At 47.6% G+C, this 15,476-nt stretch overlaps 1 protein-coding gene and 1 long non-coding RNA gene across 6 annotated transcripts in view; one reads left to right on the top strand and one right to left on the bottom strand.

Annotated features, from left to right (window-relative positions):
* The window catches only part of LOC112629994, a 31,207-nt gene extending 25,036 nt beyond the window's left edge, over positions 1–6,171 (top strand). Inside the window, exons 2-3 of the long non-coding RNA XR_003120790.1 lie at positions 19–122; positions 859–6,171. This is a non-coding gene — a long non-coding RNA (uncharacterized LOC112629994). The remainder of the gene's footprint in view (positions 1–18; positions 123–858) is intronic.
* LY6K (lymphocyte antigen 6 family member K) lies at positions 4,263–8,487 on the bottom strand. Of its 5 annotated transcripts, none has more exons than XM_025393952.1 (3): positions 7,815–8,487; positions 6,739–6,852; positions 4,263–5,334 (listed from the first exon to the last, which is right to left on the bottom strand). In XM_025393952.1, exons 1-3 carry the CDS (start codon positions 7,915–7,917, stop codon positions 5,054–5,056), a joined length of 498 nt encoding a protein of 165 aa, XP_025249737.1. In that variant the 5' UTR covers positions 7,918–8,487; the 3' UTR covers positions 4,263–5,053. The 5 variants fall into 5 exon arrangements, with proteins under 5 accessions (XP_025249737.1, XP_025249738.1, XP_025249740.1 ...); XM_025393953.1 differs by having other exon boundaries at positions 4,263–5,581; positions 7,815–8,312; XM_025393955.1 differs by having other exon boundaries at positions 4,967–5,302; positions 7,815–8,280.
* Between the last annotated feature and the right edge of the window lie 6,989 nt (positions 8,488–15,476).

Below are 15,476 nucleotides of genomic sequence, written 5' to 3'. Positions count from 1 at the left end.
ATGTCTTCGCCTCTTTAGGTCTTTCCAGAGACACATAGAAGGTGCCATCTATGAGGAACAGGCCTTCACCAGACATCAAATCTGTTGGCATCTTGATCTTTGACTTCCCCACCTCCAGAACTGTGAGCAATAAATTTCTGTTCTTTACAAATTAATTAATCTAAGGTCTTCTGTTATAGGTGACTCTCTAATGTGGCAGATTGTTGGGAACAAGTTTCTATACTCTTTATTTTTCTTATACTACATGGCTAAACTCTCCACTTTAATGTTTTATTGCAATGGTAACAATGTATATAGGCTTATCATGCTTTTGCGTTTAGACAGAACACTACTAATGCTTCACCACTAAGTATGGTGTTTGCTTTAGGTTTCTGGTAAGTAACTTTTTCCAAAATATTGAAATTGCCTTCTATTCTTAGGTATCCAAGATTTTTAAAATGTTCTGACTGAATATAGATTATCATTTGGTTATTATTCCGTATTCTCTTGCTATGGTGAGTGATATCTTTTCCTAAGATTTTATTAGTCTCGCATTTCTGGGATAAATTGTACTTATCATAATGTATTAGTATTTTACTACACTTGGATTTGATTAGCCAATATTTCACTTATTTTTTGTTCACAATTATGATGGCTTCTAATTTCCTTTCTTGTGCTGTTTCTGTTTTATAGTATCAGTTTTGTGTTTGCCCATAAAAGAATTTAGTCAGTAATAGTTTTTTAGTGCTTGAGATAGAAAGGCATTTCAGAGACCTGGACATGTTTGTTTGACGAAGCAGAGCCTTCAGAAAGTCTAGCTGTTTGGAGATTTATGAATTAATTCATGTGTATTACAGGAGGGTCATTTTCTGTTTTCAGAGATCAAGACATGAAATCCATGTTCAAGATACTTTCTAGTGTGTCTTCATGTATCCTCTGAGTCCAGCCACCAGGCTACCAGCAGCTCTTGGAAACCCTGACATACTTATTCTTAGAAGACTGCTTTCTGGACTCAAAGTGGAACCTCAAATTTTCAATTTTGTTTTTAAAGCCTACACATAGGTGATGATCTATACATGCATATATATTTTGGAGAATTTATAATTCTGAAAACCATGCTGGTCTTACGGAACCCATACATTACCCTTTCCCCGTGTGTGCTCCAAGCTGTGGTAGCACGTGAAAAGGGGTCCTTCCAGCAGTGACCCACAGCCCTGTGCTGCTTACTTGCTCACTGCATTTACAAGAGCAAGAAATACACATTCTTGTGTTAAGTCATTATGATTTGGGGATTTCCATTACTCACACACCTGATCTAGTAGTAACACAGTAGCCTATTTTAACAATATCATTTATTCAATAATCCATTCTTTCCCCATTAGTTTTGAGCCTTCATTTATTGTGTACTAAGTTCTGGTTATTTTTAGTGGTTGTAATCTCCTTTCCTACTCTCTTAATCATGGGATTGCTAACATCTGCTCTGTGTTTCTGTGCCGTCTACAGCCTCTGGCCTTGGTACTGTTCTTCAAAACTGGTATTTCTAACCTTACTTTGACTTCTCCACTCAGTCAATCTCCCACAGTTCATCACTCAACTGCTCTCTTTCCATCTTGACCTTCTGAACCGGCTCACACCCAGATATATGTTTGTCATCTGCCTTTCCCCCTCATAAACATGGACTGCTGCTGGGGAAAATCCCCCACTGAACTCTTGCAGGTCTTTGCAAATGTTTAATGCCCTGTCTTAGTCATGACCTCCACAATGCTAGGCTATCCTATGTTATGTCCCCTAAGATATCCCTTCTCTCTTGCCTTTAGGGCTAGTCTGAAGCTTCCATCATGGCACTCAAAGTCCAACCTTATTTGTACCCTCATTCTCTGAGCAGACACAACTGTATTCTGTTTCACAGAGAAAATGTGAGTGCTGGGGATGAATTCTTTCAACTTCCTGGTCCATTCTCATACATGATCTTTCTCTGTATTCTTGCCTATTGCTCTTCCACGTTGATAGAAGTGTCTACTCTCCTTGTCAGTGTCTCAGCCTTGGATCTGTCCCCTGTTCTATTCTGCCTGTGTAAGGACCTTCCCTGACCAGCTGGGCCACCATCTCCTGCTTCTCCAATCCCTCACTCTAGACTGACTCTTAACCTTTTGTGAACAAATACTCAAGCTTTTACATTCATAATGGAGCATCTATGTTGAACCTTATTCTTTTCTAGACACTACCCTCCATTCTGTCTTCCGTCCATGGTGACTTTTCTAGAAAGAGCATCTATCACACCGGAGACAGCAAACTCCTTGATCCATTCTAATTCCTAACCCTGCAGTAATTTTCTACGTCCCTTACTCAAGTAATTGGGAGTGCTCCTAGTATTACCAGAGACCCAGCAGTTCCCAATTTCAGACCTTTCCATATTCACATTTCTTGACTTGCTATTATTTTACATCACAGATTACATCCTTCATTTGAAGAGACTTTAATGGAAGGTTGCCATGGAAACTCTCTCATATGGCTGACCTCCTACTTCACTTGCTCTTTCTGAATTAAGTTCCCACTTTTGCCTGCCTTAACAAAAGTAATGCTCCCCAAACTCAAGTCCAGGGCTGTGAATTGGAAGCAGCTGGGGCTACTGTTTCTGGGTGCTGGTATGAATGGCAGGATGTGAACACAAGCCTGTGATGGGTAAAAAGATGTACACACAGGCAGAGCCTGACAGGTGCTGGTGGTCCTATACGGTCCTGAGTTGCTGGGACCCTCCTTGCCCACTGCCCCCAGAATGGACTTTGGCTTCAGGTTTGAAGTGTTCAGATGTGACTGAGATGAGCCTGTTTCTCATGCCTCAGGAAGAGCGAAGAAACTCTATCTGGAAGGTTCCCCAGGGTTCCCCACCCAGCAGCCTCTGGTATTAGACCAAGCAGTGGTTGGCCAGGATGGTGGTAACAGAAGGGAGACAAAAGTGGGCAGTGGGTAGGGTCACATCCTCCCTGACACTGAATAGGCAACCTGGGGAGGAAGGATGAGTGATCTTTAGAACGTTCATGGAAAATGCATACTGGGAAAAAGAATGCATGGATTTCAATTTTTTTTGCAACAAAATAAACTTATACTAACTTGTGAAAACATGTCTGAACAGGATCTAGTTTGAGGCCCTAAGAAGTATAAGACAATAGTTTGAAAAGAGCTCGTATCAGACACATGAATTCTGCTAAAATTGAAACCAGAACAAATATGCAATTGATGGTGAAGCTTGGCTGGAAAAATGGTGAAATCATTGATGATTTTTTGAAAGTTTATAGGGACGATGCCTCAAAGAAATCAGCAGTTTAAGTGGATTACTCATTGGAAGAAGGGAAGAGATGATGTTGGAGACGAAGTCCATAGCAGCAGACCAGCCACATCAGTCTGTGAGGAAACAATTCATCTTGTTTGTGCCCTAATTTAAGAGTACTGATTAATAACAGCAGAAACAATAGCCAATGCTGGAGGCATCCCAAGGTGTTCAGCTTACACAATTCTGACTGAAATTAAAGTTAAGTAAACTCTCCACTCAGTGGGTGCCAAAACTGTTTCTCCCAGCTCAGCTGCAGATAAGAGAAAAGCATTCTCCGGCAATTTTAAACAAGTGGAATCAAGATCCTGAAGCATTTCTTCAAATAATTATAGCCAGAGATGAAACACGGCTTAACCAGTACACTCCTGAAGGCAAAGCACAAGCGAAGGAATGACTACCGAGAGGTGGGAGTGGTCCCATCAGAGCAAAAGCAGACATGTCAAGGGCAAAGGTCATGGCAACCGTTTTGTGGATGCTCAAGGCATCTTGCTTATTGACTTTCTGGAGAGCCAAAGAACAGTAACATCTTATTATGAGAGTGTATAGAGAAAGTCAATGATTTAGCAGGAAAACACCCAGGAAATCATCACTCTGGAGAGCTTCCCCAGAGAGCCCTTCTCCATCATGACAATGCTCCTGCTCATTCCTCTCATCAAACAAGGCCAGTTTTGTGAGAGTTTCAATGGGAAATCACTAGGCATACACTTTCCAGGCCTGATTTGGTTACTTCTGTTTTAAAACTTTAAAAAATCTTTAAAGTCCACCCACTTTTCTTCAGTTAATAACGTAACAAAGACTGAAGTGGCATGGTTAAATTCCCAGGGTGCCCAGTTCTTTAGGGATGAACTGAATGGCTGCTACCATCACTTACAAAAGCATCTCTACCTTGATAGAGCGCATGCTGAGAAATAAAACCTATTTTTTAATTGTTATCTTTTAGTTCAATTTTTCTGTGAACTTTTGAAGTCCCCTTGTATTTGTTTCGGGTGGAACTCTGAGTCTGATTTCTCAGCTCTCCGTGGATGGCTGCATCTTGATAGAGAAATGAAGGCCATTTACCCTGATGCTCTCTACTGGGCCCAAGTTTCAGATGTTGAACACACACGTGTGGGAATTTATGGATCCATGCATCTGTGCCAGCTGGTGGGTGAAGTCTAAGTTTCTTCAACAGAATTAGTTATCTTCTGCCTCCTGGAATCTGGTAGGAAAGGCTGAGGAAAAGCAGCCATCCATAGTGCCTCCACCACTGGAATGGGGGCAGCCCTAACGTGTGCCCCACTGTCCCCCATGCTGAGGAGTCCTTCACTCCAGGGATGTCTTCACCCCAATCATTCAGACTCCCCCAGTGTTTCTGCGTCACCTGAAAGGTCAGAAGCATCTGGGCACATACTCTCCATGAGTGGTGCTTTGGCCTCCCTCCCCATCAATACTGAAGCCCTCAGAGGCAGAGGGGAGTCAAGGAAAAGAGTGGCCGTCAGCAATAAAGAGTTATAAGGTTTGATTTCAAACAGAAAACCCTGTCACCAAAATCACTACTCAGGAGATCTGGACGTCCTCTCAATGTGAGCTGAAGAACCCTTGAGGGTTAAGAGCCAACTTCACCTGATCCCCACTCTCCCATCCCAAGACCCTGGGAAGTCAAACCAAGAGGTAATCAACAGAAAACAAGTTTAATGCAACAGGTGACAATAGTCTGGAGCAAGTCCATGCTTCAGAAGGCTCAGTCCATGACAGTCCCGTGGCTCAAGGCAGGCTAAGGCCGGCCGCAATGGAGACCAGCAGCAGGAGGACGGCCAGCCCCAGCCCACCACAGCTGTCACCCACACTCCCAGCATATTCTTTGAACGATGATGTGTTGATAGCCGGCCCCTGTAAATTGCAGTAGCGAGTTTTACAACACTTGAGGTAAAAGAAGGGCAGGGGCTCTTCCAGGAGAAACGGCTTCTCCTCTGGCTTGGGTATCTCAATCGCTGCACAACTAGCGGAGCACTGCTTCGAAATTATGAAAAAACGTGGAAATATTTCTAATAGGAAATAAAGACCGAGAGAAGGCAATCACGCAATTCCAACGCCTGACACCGAGGCCCTTCTGTCTGGGTCAAAGCCTTACCCCTGGTGGCCCTGTTCAAAGGTGCGCACTCAATTGGGGCACCAAGTGGGGGTCGGGAGGAGGAGGGCCAGGCCTGTGTGTTGAATGCTGCTTTGGGGAAGGGCTGGCTTCTGCGTGGTATGGCCTGTCCACATGCACTGGGAATGCAGGTCTAGGGGTCGCTATTTGGGAATACACAGGTCTCAACTTCTCAAACACAAGGTTGGCTCAGGCCTTTGTGACCACAGACAGACATATGACTCCCAGCCATTCTGGCCATCACCCAGGGCATGGAGCCGGCCTCTCAGTGGGCCTGGCTCGGCTCTGAGCTGGGGGTCTTGTCTCATGACCACACTTCATCTTATACTTCACTGTACAAATCATTTTGCCATATTAAGTTAAAAAATCAATGTTGGCTACACTGAGTCTGAAGCATCACCTCGGCGCCCCACCAACTTCGTGGATACCGAAGGGCTGGAGAGCAACTGCTGGCTGGAATCAGAATTCACCAGCCCTGAAGATCGCCCTGTGGGCAGAATGTGCTGGGTGTCCAGATTCCCCTCAGGGAGGGCTTCATGTACCCAAAGGTTTTCAGGGGAATCACAGATGACAGAGCAGCGGTCTCCAGTTTTTGAGGCATGCCCCCTTCTTCGAGAACACACTTGAAGGCTGTACACCTTGGTTTTGTGCATCTCTTGTAAGAGTGACACAGACACTGTTCTCAGTGGCGCATTTAACATTATTAAAGCTTAATTTTTCATTTAAAAATGGATGACATGAAACCCAGATTTTCTTCCTACCTCCCAATATTTTATCTGGACCCACTGTAGCAGGCACTGCCTTACACTGGCACAGTTCTTACGGACTGAACCTCACCCCACTCCCCCTTCACCTCTCCCTGGCCTCTCAGGACTTTGCTCTTCACATTTTAAAGGACAAAAAAAGGCAGGGTGCGGTGGCTCACACCTGTAATCCCAGCACTTTAGGGGGCCGAGGGTGGGTGGATCACCTGAGGTCAAGAGTTTGAGACCAGCCTGACCAACACGATGAAACCCAGCCTCTACTGAAAATAAAAAATTAGCCGGTGTGGTGGCGCGCGTCCATAATCCCAGCTACTCAGGAGGCTGAGGCAGGAGAATCGCTTGAACCTGGGAGGCGAGGTTGCAGTGGGCTGAGATCACGCCACTGTACTCCAGCCTGACTCCATCTCAAAAAAAAAAAAAAAAAAAAAGCTACTTTCTATTAGTTATTCCCTATTGAGAAAAACTAGACAGCCCTGATTCCTGAAAGTCCTCTGTTCACCTGCCTGCTGGTCTCCAATAAGAGGGAAGATACTCACTCACGGCCGCTATAACGCAGTATGGCTCTGTCCATTGGCACCTCCTCGGGTTCTCGCACTCAAAAGTGTTTTCTCTCTCACAAACGTGACACCACACTCTATCGTCACCCTCGTCTGAAAGGAGGAATAAAAAAGTAAGTAGAATATTCCAGTTATCCGTGCCTAGCTGAGGCACACAGCCAGCATCCGAGCCAGCACAAACTCGGCGGGTCCCCATCTTTCTCCCCCTGAGCAGTGGCTAGGGCCACATGACACTGAGTGAGCCGCATGGGGAGAAAGCAGGAAGGGTCTCAGGCCACGTAAGAGCTGCCCGCTTCCCCTTCGCCTTCCCCCATGATTTTAAGTGTCCCGAGGCCTCCCCAGAAGCCAGCACCACGCTTCCTGGACAGCCTGCGGTGCTGTGAGCCAATGACACCTCTCTTCTTTATAAACGGCCCAGCCCCCGGACTTCTTTACAGCCTAAGCGATTTGTCTTCTTTCCTGGGGGCTCCCCCATCCTCCCACATCCAAGCGCACAACATGAGCGCACAGCGCACCCCCACTCGGCCAAGGCACCCTGACCCCAGGCACGGCCACGCTGCACCCGCGGGCCCTGGCATCTTCCCGCCGACGGCTGCGGAAGCGACCCCGGGGCTCGGGCCTGCTCCCACGTGCCCTCCCGCCCACCTTCCAGGTCCACCCGCCTCCCAGGTCCTGCACCTGGCTCCCTCAAAGGAGGCCTCCTTGGTCTGGGGTGGGCCTGGCCTAGCTCTGCAGGAGGCGCCCGCCCTCCTCCCGCGGTTTGAACTGTGCTCAGCCCGCGAAGCCCGCCGAGGCCAGGCCGCCGGGGCCTCCAGCCTGAGGGCTCCCGGGGACGCGGCGGAGCAGGGCAACGGCTGGGGAAGGGCCGGGCTCAGGCTGCCCCGCCGCCCGGGGGGAGGCCGCACGAGGCGAGGCTCCCCGGAGGCTTCCAGGCGCCGCGGGCCCCCTGAACGCCCTGTTCTCGCGGCCTAGTGGCGGCGGCGGCCACGCGGTGCTGGGCAGACGCCGCCGGCCCCGTCCTCTCGGCCCTGGCTGTCGGGGCGAGCCCCGCTCACCCGTCTGCGGGGTGTCCTCCGGATCTTGTTGTCTCGCAGTCAGGTTGAGGTCTGTCCACACCCGCGGTAGGGCCACGACCAGGAGCAAGGCGAGCAGCGCCATCGTCCGCAGCGGCGCCCTGTGAGAGTCAGCGCGCGACGCCCCCTCCTGGCCCTTCCGGAACCTTCGCAGCCTCCGCGCGCCGCTCCCCGGGTCTGGCCGGTAGGGGGAGCCCCGCCGACCCCAGGACGCCCGCCTCCCACCCGCCGGGGCTGTCGGGGTTCTTGGAGCCCCTCTCAGCGCCCCGCGGCCACTGGCGGCCCTGAATGCCTGTTCTGAGTCCCGCCTTGTGCTGGTGTCGGAGCGGCCGGCAGCCAGGCAGGAGCGGGCGCGGGAGCCCCGGGAAACGCAGCACCTGAGCCCCAGGGCCGTCTCCTTGGGGACCCCACACTCCACAGAAAGTGGCCAGTGGCCGGGTTGGGGATTTTCTCCGCTGAAGAGCACGGGCGCACCCCTAATAACTCGCCCCTGAATAGCTTTTAGCTCATTATAATACCAAAAAGACACACCCCTGGGCAGAGATTTTGGATTCTAAGGAAACACGCCGGTGCCTTCGTGTGTGAGGTCACGGCGCATGCGTGCCCAGAGGACGTCGCAAAACTTGCTTACTATACGGCCCCTACCCGGGCCCTTCATGAATAATCCTGTAAAACTCTCCTCAGGAGGGTCTCCCCAGCGTGAGTAGGGACGGACTCATTCTTTTGAGCAGCCCACCCTGTTCCTCTTTCAGGCTGTACTGTTTTCCTTCACCAAAAGCTCCAATAGGAATTCCTCCTGGCGCCTGTAGTCCCAGCTACTCGGGAGGCTGAGGCAGGAGAATGGCGTGAACTCGAAAGACACAGCTTGCAGTGAGCTGAGATTGCACCACTGCACTTCAGCCTGGGCGACAGAGGGAGACTCCGTCTCAAAAAAAGAAAAAAAAAAAAGAAAAAAAAAAGAAAAGAATTCCTCGTAAGCCACTAGCTTTTGGCTCTATCTCCTGAGTGGCAGATTCTGTCTTGTCTCTCTGAGCTCCTGACTCTTTAAATAAAGGTTACTTAACCCTTTACCTCTTGCTGTGCATCTCTTGTCTGAATTCTTTCCTCCAAGAAGACCAAGAACTGGAGGATTTCCATGTCTCTCACACTAACAGTGCTACCCAAACATCAGGGTTGTCATCTAGGTCTGCTGCCCTGCACAGAAAGCCAATCACCAAGAGCAGTGCCAGAGAAGAAGGCCTCATTCAAGTGCTATAGCCCAGAGACGGATGCTCAGTCACAAATCCCTCTCCTCAACCCACTAAAATTAGGAGTTTCTAGAGCAGGGAAGAAATGTCACCCTGTGTGGGAAAACAGAAATTAGGGAGAGTGAGGAGGCAGCTAGGCTTCATGACTGGTGAGGGGTCTGGCCTCAAGAACCTGCTGAGTTTCAGTGCCTTGATGCTGTCTGGAAGGCCCAACGGTTGGTTTCGTGAGAAGGAACTCAGATAAGACAAATGTAACTTTCCCAGGTTTTAAGCTAGGGTGGGTCAATTTCTATGTTTATTCAAAAGAAACCCTCAATACTCGTTTTATGGGAAATTGGGCAGATCTGAGTAGACCCCAAAGGGCAATCCACAGGTGGTGTTCTCCACCATGCTTTTTCCCCTCAGTCCTCTGTGTGGAGGCCCTCTGTTACCACAGGAAGGAGCAGGACTTTCACACTCTTTTCCTTTCTTTTCTTTTCTTTCTTCTTCCTTTTTTTTTTTTTTTTTACAGTTGTGATATGGTTTGGATCTGTGTCCCCACTGAAATCTCATGTTGAATTGTAATCCCCAGTGTTGGGGGTGAGGCCTGGTGGGAGGTGATTGGATCATGGGGGTGGTCCTTCATGAATGGTTTAGCACCATCCCTTTGGTGCTGTTCTTGTGATAGAGTTCTCACGAGTTCTGTGTTTTTAAAAGTGTGTGGGCAACTCCCTCTCTTCCTCCCGCTCAGGCCACATAAGAGGTGCCTGCTTCCCCTTTGCCTTCCATCATGATTGTAGGTTTCCTGAGGCCTCCTCAGAAGCCAGGACCATGCTTCCTGCACAGCCTGTGGAACGGTGAGACAATTAAACCTCTTTTCTTTGTAAATTGCCCAGCCTCAGGTATTTCTTTATAGCAATGGGAGAAACGACTAATACAAGTTGCATCATATTCCATGGCCTTGATGTACCATAGCTAATTTAAATAGCCTCCTTGAATGAACATTTGTGTTGTTCACAGTGTTTTTACATCTCACATGTCAAAGTCAAACACATTATAGGATGAATCTCTAAACATGTTATTCGGGAATCACGGAATTGTAATTCTGGGCATACACAGACCAGAAATGTGTTTGGTGTGTCTGACGAACAAAGAGAAGGTTGAAAGTTTTATTTAAGAAATGTTACCTATTGTTTAGAAAGAAAACTTGTGGGCACTGGTAGAGGTTTGGGGAGCTGGCAGGCTCTGATGGGTGAGTGACACAGGAGGTAGACCTTGTCTTTGAGTCACGGCAGGTCGTTCCAGCAGCTGTGAGGTATACCTGATTGTAAAGTTGCCGCAGGCATTTCAGCACATGGGCTTGCAGATGGTTCTTGGAGCAGGTGCTGTCTGCCTGAGTGGTTTTCCTCTGGCCCTCAGCCTTGACTTAGTTGGGTATGACCAGAATAACTCAATATATGAAGTCAACTTTCATATACACAACACTGCAATTGTCCCTCATGTCATTCCTTACATATATCATTATACCACAACTTCCCAGAAATGAGACCAAAGGACAAAAGTTAAATATATTTGCAGTTTATATGAGTATTGCCTAGTTGCTGTATCTGGTCTTTGAAGAATTTTGTCATTGAGGAGTGAGTGCTTGTTTTCATGGCAGCGTCAGAAAGAATATCCTCTTATTCACTCTTTGGATTTTCACCAGTCTGACAGATGAAAATGAAAATAGTATCCAGGTGTATTTTTAATTTGCATTTTTAAATTATGAGTGAGGTTGAGCACTTGATATGGTTTGACATGTTTGATATGGCTAGTGGATATTTGTATTTTCCTGTGATCTCTCTATTTATGTCTCTCATTCATTTTCCTGTTTAACAGACATTGCTTAACAGAAGGCAATATTTGAGTTGCTGACCAATCCCAAAATAGTTGTGAGGTACGATATCAGCAGGACTTGTTTTCTGAGCCTTGATCGTGACCCTGTGATCAAAACAGGACGTAACAAAGAAACTGGCCCAAACCAGCTCGGACCAAGATGGTGACAAAAGTGATTTCTAGTTGCCCTCATTGCTCATTATATGCTAATTATAATACATTGTCATAAGACACAAGGGCACCATGACAATTTACAAATGCCATGGCAATGACCCAGAAGTTATATGGTTCATATATGATGCCATAAAGGCTCATTACACTGGATCTTGGGAGTAATTTTTCAAGGAATATCAACAAAGTCTTTCCTGTGTGGTTAATTCATGAATGCTACTTTGGAATGTTCTGGATGGTCTAGACTTTCCTCTGTAATCAACACTGAGCCCTGCAGAACTTTAGGAGGGCCACCAGACCTTGCTACTCTTAAAGAAAAGGCTGAAGTGGAGGAATTGATTCCCACTGATTTTTTTTTTTTTTTTTTTTTGAGACAGAGTCTTGTTCTTTCACCAAAGCTGGAGTGCAGTGGCATGATCTCCACTCATTGCAACCTCTGCCTCCCAGGTCCAAGTGGTTTTCCTGCCTCAGCTTCCCAAGTGGTTGGGATTACAGGTACAAACCACCACGCCTGGCTAATTTTAGTATTTTTAGTAGAGATGGGGTTTCACCATGTTGGCCAGGCTGGTCTCGAACTCCTGACCTCAGGTGATCCACCTGCCTCGGCCTCCCAAAGTGCTGAGATTACAGACATGAGCCCCTCCACCTGACCTTGACTTTATTTTTAACCATCCTGTCTGAGAGATTATTTGTGGAGGCTGACAACAAATGTGCAGGGTTTAACGGTGCAGTCTGCCACATTTCTTCAGCTATACCTGATATTGTAAAGACCGTCCAGGTAATGCAACAAGCTGGAGGTAAGGGTTGCAGGTGGGATGGCCCTAATATACTCCATTGGTCTAAAGGCACATTTCCTTCCTTTCCATCCGCTATTGCAGTCCAGCCAGGGCATAACTTTAGGAGAATGTGGTTGGGTAAACATGTACCATTTGGCACAGGGATATTTGAATTTGCTGGCATAAGGAGTGGCGAGACTTGGACTAGCTAACCATGAGAGTGAGTTAGTAGAGAGGTGGATGCCGTCATGCTGATGGCCTGCTCAGAGAAGCACTGGGCTGTTTTCACCCAAACACCCAACAGAACCTGGTCAAATGCAAGGCCCAGTCCAGTCTGGGGACTTCTCTGGAATGCCTGTGCCAGTATAACCACGAATGTCCCTCAAACAGAGAGAAGCAAGTTATTATCTCTTACTGAGCCCTTTGCTAAACAAGAAGCAGAGCTGTGTGGACCTATGAGAGATTTGGAGACACAACATTCCCCATTGAGGAATACACTGCCCTTGCTATTCTGAATTCAAATGGGTCCGTGAGCCAATAGAAGCATTAACGTATTTGCAAGAGGTAGTGCATGCAGCTTCACGCAGGCCTCCTGAGCCAGTCGTCGAGCTGTGGTTAGGAATATCTGCTATCAGGACACTTGCCGCCTGGGAACCCTTGGCAGAAGCCAGCAGTGCCACCCAGCAGGGGCCTCTGGTGTGTTGCAGCTGCTCCTCAAATGCCTCTGGCAGACCATAGCAGCTTATGACCTCCTTGCCGGGAAAGAGCATCAGATAGCCTTCAAACCAGAAATGCCTTTCATGTCTTGATGTCAGAGAACCATTCTACCAAGAGGAGAAGCAGCCCAGCAAAGTCTCTCACCCAGAAAGGGTGACAGTATATTCCAGAGCAGGGGGCAGGAGGACTTCCACAGCAGAGGCAATGGGAGGAGCCTTCAAGGGCTGCTGTGTGTTCAGAGCCCAGCCAGAGCCAAGCAGGCCTCTGAGCTCCCTGCTAGAAGTTCATGTCTGCAGGGCATGTGGCTGCTTGGAAATTAGCCACATAGACCTCACAGTCTGTCTTTGCTGGAGAAAGGCAGGGCAAACCATATCATACACTTTTATAACATTGTTTCAAATCCAGAAGTGTGATGCCTCCACCTTTGTTTTCTTTTACAAAATTGCCTTGGCTGTTTTGGTTTTTTTGTGGTTCCATGCCGATTTTGGATTTTTTTCTTTTCTCTCTTTTTTTGGGGGGAGGGATGGAGTCTTGCTTTGTTGTCCAGGCTGGAGTGCAGTGGCACAATCTTGGCTTACTGCAACCTCCGCTTCCCTGGTTCAAGGGATTCTACCACCTCAACCTCCCAAATAGCTTGAGACTACAGGCATGTGCCACCATGCCCGGCTAACTTTTGTATTTTTAGTAGAGACGGGATTTCGCCATGTTGGCCAGGCTGGTCTCGAACTCCTGACCTCAGGTGACCCACCCACCTCTGCCTCTCAAATTGTTGAGATTACAGGCGTGAGCCAACGCGCCCAGCCAGATCTTTTTTTCTATTTCCATGAGAAATACCACTGAAATATTGATAGGGATCACATTGAATTTGTACATTGCTTTTGATGGGATTATTAGGGAACCAGGAGTGTTGACAGCTAAGGAGGGAGTTTAGGAATGCCTGCAAGGACAAACTCCTACGCTACAAAATGTCCAGATGCACCAATATCTCCTAACATTATGTGCTCTTAAAATAATTAGTCATGTGGGAGGCTGAGGCCGGAGAATGGCATGAACCCGGGAGGTGGAGCTTGTAGTGAGCTAAGCTCGCGCCACTGCACTCCAGCCTGGGTGACAGAGCTAGACTCCATCTCAAAATAAAAACAAAAACAAAAACAAACCAACAAAAAATAATAATTAGAGTCATGCTTTGATGTACTTACTCACTAAAATCCCAAGGATAGTTTACTTTAAATCAACAAAGTAATAAGTTTTGTCATGCTGTCAACCCACCCACACATAGACGTAACTTAGCTTAGCCTTTACGTAGATTAGACCCCTATATGAGAGGAGTTTAAAACAAGGACAGTGTGTTCCTCCTCTTGCTTTCTGAGGATGCCCTACTCTGCATCTGAGTAGCTTTCAATAAACAAACTCTCCTCACTGCACCCTGCGACTCACCTGAATTCCTTCCTGTGCTAGACCGAGAAACCCTCCTCCAGCCACATCTTTCTGGCGATGCACTAAGGGACCATAAGATGAGACCATATGCTGGGGAAATTTTGTCTGCAGCACCAATTGGCCACCTCTGGTAAATGGGGTCCCTCTTGGCATCCTGTGTCACGCTTAGACAAGGATGCTCGCCTAGAAAGTCAGGTTAGAGGCTCGGCCCACAAAGTTAGACGCCCTGCGGTATATCTGGAACAATGGAAGTCTCTTTGCAAGATGTTTGTCAGTATGTGGTCTGAACTAATCCACCTTGTGCTCTCTGCTGGGGATGGGAAAGCTCTACTTCTCATCATCTCCCAGCTCATTGCTTTGCTGTACTGCGGGATTGGGCAGCCCCAAATGGCTGGCCCAAAGTTTCCACCTTCCAGTGGTGGCTTCTGATGCTCTTTATGTGTTTCTCTCTGTTCTTTTCTGCCTGCTTTGGATCTGCTGTTACTATTCTGCTGCCGAGCGGCGACTCTGCTTATCTCACGGTGTTGAGGTGAGACTCACTGTTTTTGGTATGACTAATTCAAGGCTCCTTGGAGATTGTCTTTTATTTTACAGTTCAGCCAGTTCTGGCTAAAATGTATGCATTAAAAACTCACTTAAAACTGAAGAAAAAAATGATGAAAAGGTGTTTTTTAAAAAGCCAAACTTCCTTAAAGACTGCTTTACCAAAACTTTGGTCCACAGCTTTCCTTGAATTGCTTGTTGGATGTCTGGTTCATTTCCAATTAAGAAAAGTGTATGCTGTGGGAAACATGTTTCTAGGATTGTGGAAGGGTCTCATCTATAAAGCGCTAACAGCTGGCTAACAGCGCTGGCTGTCTTGCTTACTCAGTTTTCCCACTCACAGATGAATGAGTGCCCTGCGCTGTCCCGTCCCTTCCCGCTCTGGTTTCCCGTATGCAATGTGCTCAGCCTTCCAAGCCCTGGGACACACAGGGGCGCTCATGCTCCTTTATGTTCCCCTAGGGACTGGGGGTTAGTGGACCTCACCGAGAGGTGTGGGGTCCTTTGGGTTCTGTCTGCTGGGGAGCCTGGAGCCAGGGATCCTCCAGGTCAGCCAACATCCTGTTGCATGGGGCTCTTCAGCCTTCCGGGTCCCGGGACTGCAGTGCCACCCCAGTGGAGAGCCCATTTAAGGCTCAGAGGGACATTTGCCAGCATGTACTGCAGGATCCCCCTCGTCCCCTTCATTGGCTGCATATTTGCTGTCTGTACCTCACTAGTGATGCCCGTCATCCTGAGCTTGCATGCTCTGAAGTCCTTCTCCTGGTGATTTTCTTTCTTTGGGTTATTTAATTCAGCATGTCTCTGGGCAGCATTGGAAGCCAAAAGTCTCCCAGGAACTAGTCTTGTTGAGAAGAAAAATAATTTTGTCTAATTCAGAAGTTATCTAAAGTTTAATT

The sequence above is a fragment of the Theropithecus gelada genome, chromosome 8 (genome assembly GCF_003255815.1).
Source record: "Theropithecus gelada isolate Dixy chromosome 8, Tgel_1.0, whole genome shotgun sequence".
Lineage (NCBI taxonomy): Eukaryota > Metazoa > Chordata > Mammalia > Primates > Cercopithecidae > Theropithecus > Theropithecus gelada.
This window is presented reverse-complemented; position numbering and strand designations above follow the sequence as displayed.

What these genes read in the sequence shown, in the direction of transcription:
- LY6K (XM_025393950.1), bottom strand. Translation starts at nt 7,917, where the DNA reads ATGGCGCTGCTCGCCTTGCTCCTGGTCGTGGCCCTACCGCGGGTGTGG. An exon ending in GGAGGACACCCCGCAGACGG is followed by an intron (nt 6,853 to 7,814) that starts GTGAGCGGGGCT and finishes TCCTCCTTTCAG; the next exon opens with ACGAGGGTGACGATAGAGTG. An exon ending in GTTATAGCGGCCGTGAGTGA is followed by an intron (nt 5,303 to 6,734) that starts GTATCTTCCCTC and finishes ATAATTTCGAAG; the next exon opens with CAGTGCTCCGCTAGTTGTGC.